The sequence below is a fragment of the Neltuma alba genome, unplaced genomic scaffold, assembly GCF_004799145.2.
Source record: "Neltuma alba isolate B1F8T4 unplaced genomic scaffold, ASM479914v2 tig00012330_pilon, whole genome shotgun sequence".
Lineage (NCBI taxonomy): Eukaryota > Viridiplantae > Streptophyta > Magnoliopsida > Fabales > Fabaceae > Neltuma > Neltuma alba.
This window is the reverse complement of record NW_021636839.1, coordinates 29912-37424: the sequence shown is the minus strand read 5'-3', so window position 1 is coordinate 37424 and position 7513 is coordinate 29912. Positions and strand designations below refer to the sequence as shown.

Sequence of the window (7513 nt, the reverse complement as noted above, 5' to 3'; positions counted from 1 at the left end):
CCAGTTCTACCTGAGCTTGAGATCCATAGTAGGATCAATTGAGAGAGAAAGAGAGAGATGTTTGGGACGTAAAATAAGGGCTTTACCAGTCCTAAGGTCAGAATAACCCTTACCTTGACCCAGAGGATTGGGTTATTCCAGAAGACGGAAGTCTTCCAGAACTAAGAAATAGGTGTATGAGATTTACTGTTAGGAGTAAATATCAGATACTGAGGTTGATGACAGGATAAGAAGCTATGAAGGCTTTGTTACCCTCAACTTCTGATGAATAGCTAGAACCCTAACGGATATGAATGTATGACTTTTTGGGATGCTACTAACCTAGTAGGGTTAGGTTACATATATGTATGCCTCAGTTAGGAACTGTTTCAGTATGATGAATTAGGCTTGCTGCTTTTGCTGTTATGGCTGTTATGCTATGAATGAGGTTACGTTATGACATTTATTCCCTGTTCCTTTATATTCTCAAAATAGACTTAATAATGGTTAGAACTAGACACAATATTTCCCCTGAAAGAGCTATAGGAAGTGAAGCAAGGCTCCTCTGGACCCTTTACAGATGATCCTAGATCGTTTGGAACAACAGCAAAGGACCATCGAAGAGATGAGGGTGACACAAGCTCACCGGAATAGGAAAGGGGACACAGTAATAGCTACAGCTGTAGCAGCAACAATGGAAAACCTCAACCAGGCAACTAGAAGAAGAGGTATCCATAGCTCAAGAATCGAACAGTTGCTTAGACCGGTAGCACCGGCAGCAGACCCTGATAGCATCCAACAATAGATGACAAGATTCTGCAAGCACAATCCCCCTACGTTTGATGGGAAATTTGACGTCTAGGCAGCTGAGGATTGGATCAACCGCTCGAGAAGATCTTCGAGTGCTAGATTGCCTATCAGAAAGGAAGGCCCAGATGGTCATCTACAAGCTGGAGAGGGTGCAAATCGCTGGTAGAGGAATACCAAGCTGATTCTTGAAGCACGCCACACAAGAATCACTTGGGAGGTATTTCTTGAACATTAGAGATGACAGGGAAGCTAGGTTCTTGACTTTGTGATAGCAGGACAAGGAACCATTTGTGATGATACTTAGCCAAATTTATTCGCCTCTCCTACTATTCTAATTATTTACATTATAGATAAGATGAGAGGTAGACCACAGAAAAGATAGTCAGAGGACTTAAAACATCCTTAAAGAAGTGATTGCCCTAAGGCAATTTAAGGAGTTTAATAAGGCAGTTAAGGCCTGTAGGATTACAAAAAATAGTATGAATCACCACTCTACCTCTAAGCACTCCTAAGAAAGAGAAAGCCCCTAAGAGAGGAGATCAAGATGGGGCCTCTTCTAGCACCAAAAAGAGAGAGGGTCATGGTACACAACAGAGAGGCATAAAGGAGGCAGAATAGGAGGTGACCAAACAAGGGGTAAAGTATGCAAAGTCTGTGGCAAGAACCATGGAGGCAGGCTGTGTTTAGCAGGATAGGACAGAACGCCTACTTTACTGTGGTGCAAGCCTAGACATTTTACAAGAGAATGTCCCCAGAATGCTGATAAGCCCAGGCTTAGACACAAGAAGGTGTTTTGCTGTGACACAGGCAGAGGCCTACCAATCACCGGACATGATCCAAGGTACGATCAGTGTTAACAGTTATCCAGTGATTGTTATGTTTGATTCGTGTGCTAGTCATTCTTTCATATCTTATGACTGTGTTGGCAACTATGCCTTATTACTAGTATGTTGGCCCTATGTTATACTGTGTCAATACCTACTCACACTAGAGTAGTTTACGTAAGATGTTTGCCTTAATCGCATTGTTCAGTATGAACATTGTCATACTACTTTAATCTGATATCTATGCCTTTTCATGAGATTGATGTGATCATTGGTCTAAACTGTTATCTTCCCAAAATGTATTATTGGATTGTACAAATAAGACCTTGATCCTTCCCACAAGAGAATCAGACTAAATCTCGAAGTTAGGCTAAACTTCATAACGGAAGCCTAAGCTAACAGATGCCTGTGAAGAGGTTGTTAAGGATTTCTCCGCCTTCTTCTCGATGCAAGCTGAAGTAGAAGAAGGGACAGAAGAGATTCGAGTTATAAAAAATTTCCTAAAATATTTCTAAAGGAAATTAAGGATTACCTCCAAACAGAGAAGTTTGAGTTCTCAATAGACACTGTACCTAGGGCCAGACCAATTTCTAAAGCCCCTTATAGGATGGCCCTAACAAGATGATAGGATGAAAGAAGCAATTGAGGAATTACTTGAGAGGGGTTTCATCCGGCTAAGTGTTTTACCATGGGGGTGCTCCAGTACTATTTGTTAAGAAAAGGGATGCTATTTTAAGAATATATATTGATGATAGAGAACTCGACAAGGTCAGGATTAAGAAAGTATCCCCTACCAAGGATAGATGACTTGTTGGATCATTTAGTTGGTGCTAGTGTATTCTTTAAGATAGATTTGAAACCCAGTTACCACTAGCTCGGAATCAAGCCTAATGATGTCCCCCAAGACTGCGTTCTGAACTCGCTAAGGGCATCATGAGTTCTTATTGATACCCTTGTGGGAGTCTCTAGAAGAGCATGAAGATCATTTGAGAATTTTCCTTAGTACCCCGAGAGAGAAGCAACTCTTTGCCAAACTTAGTGAATATGAGTTTTGGCTTCAGGAAGTCTGTTTTCTCAACCATGAGATTTCCCGAAAGGGAGTACTTGGTGACCCTAGTAAAGTTAAGGCTGTACTGAATTGGGAGCGGCCTAAGATCGTGACTGAGATCAGAAGTTCCTCAGACTTGCAGGGTATTAGAAGGTTTATTAAGGATTTCTCTCTGATTGCTCTTCCGCTGACCAAGCTAACTAGGAAGAACCAGCCGTTCGTGTGGGACAGAGAGAGTGAGGCTAGTTCAGGAGCTGAAGAGGAAGCTCACGTCTACTCCCGTACTTGTAATCCCTAATCCTATGCAGACCTCTGGGGTCTACACAGATACTAACAAGCAAGGACTGGGATGCGTGTTGACGCAGTAAGGTCAGATTGTAGCCTATACCTCACGCTAGTTAAAGTCTCTTGAGGAGAACTACCCGACCCACAACCTGGAATTGGCAGCGATAGTTTATGTAGTCAAGAAATGGAGACATTACCTGTACAGAGCAAGTATAGAGTTGTTTTGCTACCACAAGAGCCTCAAGTACCTCCAAGATTAGAGGGAGTTGAACATGAGGCAGTGAGGTAGATAGATCTGTTTAAAGAATGTGATTTCCAGATGAAGTACCATTCGAGGAAAGCTATTATGGTCATAGATGCCTTGAGTAGGAAGGCAGTACACGTAGCATCACTAATGATCTGAGAGCAGGAGCTGATTAAGGATGACAGAGACTGTAACATCCTGATTTTTGGGCCTAGAAGTACTAAAAATAGCCTAAATGAGATAGGCTACTAGACCCCTTTTTAGTAGAGGTCCTAAAGATGAGAAAGGAAGTTAAAGCAGTTTCAGGGACTAAACTGCAAAGTGAATGTTTTAAGGGGCTAAAGGGTGATCAAAGTTAGAGGCTCCAGTAAAGTCTCAAAGGCCCAGAAAGAGAAAAGAGGCTAGATACAGACCAAAGGTTAAGTTAGAAGCCTCAAAGAGATGGTTTTATGAGGTTGAGCCTAAGCAGGGGTAAAACCGTAAATTCAGAAAGTTACGGCCATCAGGGGTAAAAATGAAAAGTACTTAGAAAATTCTAAGAAAATCCCAGAAAATGGGAAATAATATTCTAAGGCTCTTTTGTGAAGAGAGATGATGAAAATACCCCTGAGGTAACTTAAAAGGAATTTATAAGTTTATGGCTCAATTTGAGATGTAGAGGTAGATTTAATTGTTTGAGTCATAAGAAAACCTCAGAAAATTATGGTAAAATGGGGATGTATATCTAAGAGATTATAGAAAATTATAAAATTAGTCTCATCCCCAGAAGACTAGCAAAATGGCTTTAAGAATACTTAAAAGCCAGTTGTGCCAAAAAAAGGCATTTTAAAGAATGATTTTTAAGTGAGGCTACAGGTTGAGTTATGACGTGAGAAAATTCACAAATTTTCTCTAGAATATGAGGAATTTTATGATATTTTTGGATGAATTTTTAGAGCTCTGGATTGAATAAAATGCTCCAGTCAAATATTAAATAATTTTGTCCCCTAAATAGGAGACAAAACCAAAGAAAATATCTAAGAGCCATCATGACGATGCTGAGTCATTAAGCGTAATCATGACACCGACGAGTCATCATGTTGAGTCACCAAGCATAATCATGACACCTACGAGTCATCATGCTGAGTCACCAGAAGATATTTATGGACAGTATAAAAATCAGAAAGCAGTATGGGAATATTTTAGACAGTCTTTTGTCTACAGTCTTTGTCTACCCGTTATAGTGAAATCTCTACTGCATGACTCAGTAAGGTTAAGTAGCCCGTCAGTAAGCTAATTATTTTTCCCTCTACTCCTCTAAGGTGGCACCATATATGTACTTATTAAGATGAAAAAATAGTGTCAGAACATGTCCTGGTGGTACAGGGTAAGTCAAGACCCGAAAAGTATCCGATACGTGCAAGATTGGCTTGATAGGTGGAGAAATAATTAAGAAAATATTTTTGCACGAATTTTCCATTTATTTTCTCCCTATTTTAATGCCATAAATGATGAAAGGACATGAAAGTGACAAGTGTACGGTTAGATGAGAAAAAGAAAATATTACGTGTACGGTTAGATGGAAGACACGTGTACGGTCGGATGCAAGACACGTGTGCGGTCGGATTAAAGACATGTGGCTTGATGATGTAAGCATGATGTCATCATGATGAGGTAAGCATGATGTCATAGGACACTTGTCATGTAAGATCAAAAGAGAAAATGGACGGTCCAGATCGAGCCACGTATTTTAAGATCAACGGTCCAGATTCAGTCTGTTTTTCTATAAATACCCCCTCCCCTCCCTACCATTTCGTCCAAGCATAAGGAATCCATGGGGAAGCTCTTGCAAAATGGTTTCTAGAGAGAGAAAGAAGAGGGAGAAAGAAAGGCCAAGTGGTCCAAGCCAAATCAAGCTCTAAAACAAGGTATGTGATGGTTATAGCGCCTGATTTTATGACTATTTCGGATTAGTTACTGTTTGTATCTGATTCTGAAATTTTGCATGCTTAAAGTACACTCTATGAGCTTTAAATCCATAGGTAGAACACTTCATTTGGATATATGTACGATTTATGGTGATTTTTCAAAGTTAGGGTTTGAAATCTGGAAACAGTGTTGAACTTTTGGAAGAGTTTCGATTTCCATACAGTTCCGGTACTGTTCGGTGTAGAATTGGTTCCTGAAACTATTTTTCCCTTAAATTTAACTTAAGGAGCTTTCAGTGAGACTTATAACTACTCAATTTGGATTTTTCTAGAATTAATTATGAATTTTCAAAGTTGAGCAAAAATTCTGAAAATTCTGCGTGAACAGTACCCACGAACCAAAATTTCCAGATTTGGTATTCTTGAATCTAAGGCCATCTAAAGTGGTCCTAATTGATAAGAAATAGATCTTAAGGATGGAAAATGATAAGATTTATATTATAAAAGTTAGAAAGAAAATCCTAAGACTAAGAGAAAGGGTTGAGGTTCAAGAAAGCTAGTCTTGAACTTTATGTCATCTAATGGTCCTAATGGATTGTGTGATCATTATGGTTATGTTTAGGACCTTTGGAACATCCAAGAAGATGTTTGGTGATGTTGAACAAATGCCCACATGGTTGGAAAGTCAAGGGAGTCAAAGGGAAAGTGAGAGGAAAGCTTGAGGTGCAAGTAGTGAACTTACCTATACTGTGTGCTTGATATGTATGCTTGCATGATGTGATTGTGTTGCCATGATGTGACTAAGCTATGATGAAATGTTTGCAAAGTTATGTTTGCAAGTTTATGTTATGTTTTGCCTTGGCAATATGTTATGGAAGCATGAAATGCTTTAGCTTACTTTCCATGGCATTCATGTGTTAATGTTATAACATGTCATGTATGTGCATTATGTCTTGCATGCTTATGGGTAGTGTTTGCTACTGAGATTCTCCTGAATCTCACCCTCCCTAACCAACCATTTAGGTCAATCAATTATGGGCAATAATGGCATGAGAAGCAAGGAGAAGTAAGCGGAGAATTATTCTTGTTAATGGATGAGACTGTTGATAAATGTATAATTCTACTATTTTGTAAACTATGTTATGGATGCCAATGATGCCATGTATTTAATTATAATGTTTATGGCATGAATGAAAGTGTATGAGCATGAACGGGAAGGAGTAAGGACATGTTATGTATGCCAAAGAAATAAAAAGAATTAAAGAGATGTTAAGGGATAAAACGTAAGTCCTGGAGCAATGAGTTTGTAGCTCCAGTTTGACCTATCAAACGAGTGAATTAGGTCATAAGATTTGGCAAGCAAAGAGATCTGATGTTTCTCTTTAAAATGAGGGGTAGTTTGCCTGACTCCGATAATCGTGCAGAAAGTTATGCCTTTCCAAAGTTAGGCAAAAATACAGTAAAATCCGAAAATGACCAAATGAACAGTAACTTTTTCAAAGGAAATTGAGCTCGAATTTCAAGGCAATCAGTTCAAAAACTATTTTTTCTCAAAATTTTATCTAAAGAGATTTTTGTAGAACTTGGAATCACTCAATTTCAATTTTTTTACAATTAGTTACAAATTTTCGAAGTTTGTCACATTTTAAGGTGACAATGAATAGTAACCCGTAAATGAAAATTTTCAAACTTGATTTTTCATCAATTGTAGCCTTCAAAAGTGATTCCAAATGCTTCCGCAAGGAAAGTTAATTGATTTAAACATGAGGTGTTATAGAGACTGGGAACCTCTGTGTCAAATGCAAATAGTTTAAATGAAAGGCAGTAAAACATAATTCACAGCTCTGCTCAAAGACCGGATCAGAGAAGCGTAGTAACCAGATCGATTAGTAGTAATCCTTAAGTCAAAGTTGTAGAAGGGTAAGACCCAAGACTTTGAGATTTTTTTTTTAGGAGGGACTACTAAGGTTTAGAAAGAAAATGTATGTACCTCCAGTAACCGATCTAAGTGAAATGAGTTTAGCATAAGCCCATAAGAGTTGTTACACACTTCATCCAAGAATGACTAAGATGTAGCATGAGCTAACAGAACTTTTCTGGTAGCCTGGAATGAAGAAGGATATAATAGAGTATATATCCAAGTGTTTAACGTGCTAGAAGCTGAAAGTAGAACACCAAAATTAGCAGGACAGTACATCCCTTGGACATCCCTGAATAGAAGTGGGATAGTATATCCATGGATTTCATAGTGGGATTATTGCTTACGTCATCTAAGTATGATACCATATGGGTGATAGTGGATCGATTGACTAAGTCAACCCATTTTCTAGTGGTAAATGTGAAAGATATGCCTAAAAAATTGGCAAGGCTATATATTAAGGAGATTGTTAGGCTGCATGGTGTCCCAAGCAGCGTT

At 38.8% G+C, this 7513-nt stretch overlaps 1 protein-coding gene across 1 annotated transcript; it reads left to right on the top strand.

The window, feature by feature from the left end:
- Nucleotides 1-559: 559 nt before the first annotated feature.
- Nucleotides 560-2959, top strand: LOC114726069 (uncharacterized mitochondrial protein AtMg00860-like). Its single transcript, XM_028912636.1, has 2 exons — nt 560-707; nt 2583-2959. Exons 1-2 carry the CDS (start codon nt 560-562, stop codon nt 2957-2959), a joined length of 525 nt encoding a protein of 174 aa, XP_028768469.1.
- The last annotated feature ends 4554 nt before the right edge of the window (nt 2960-7513 follow it).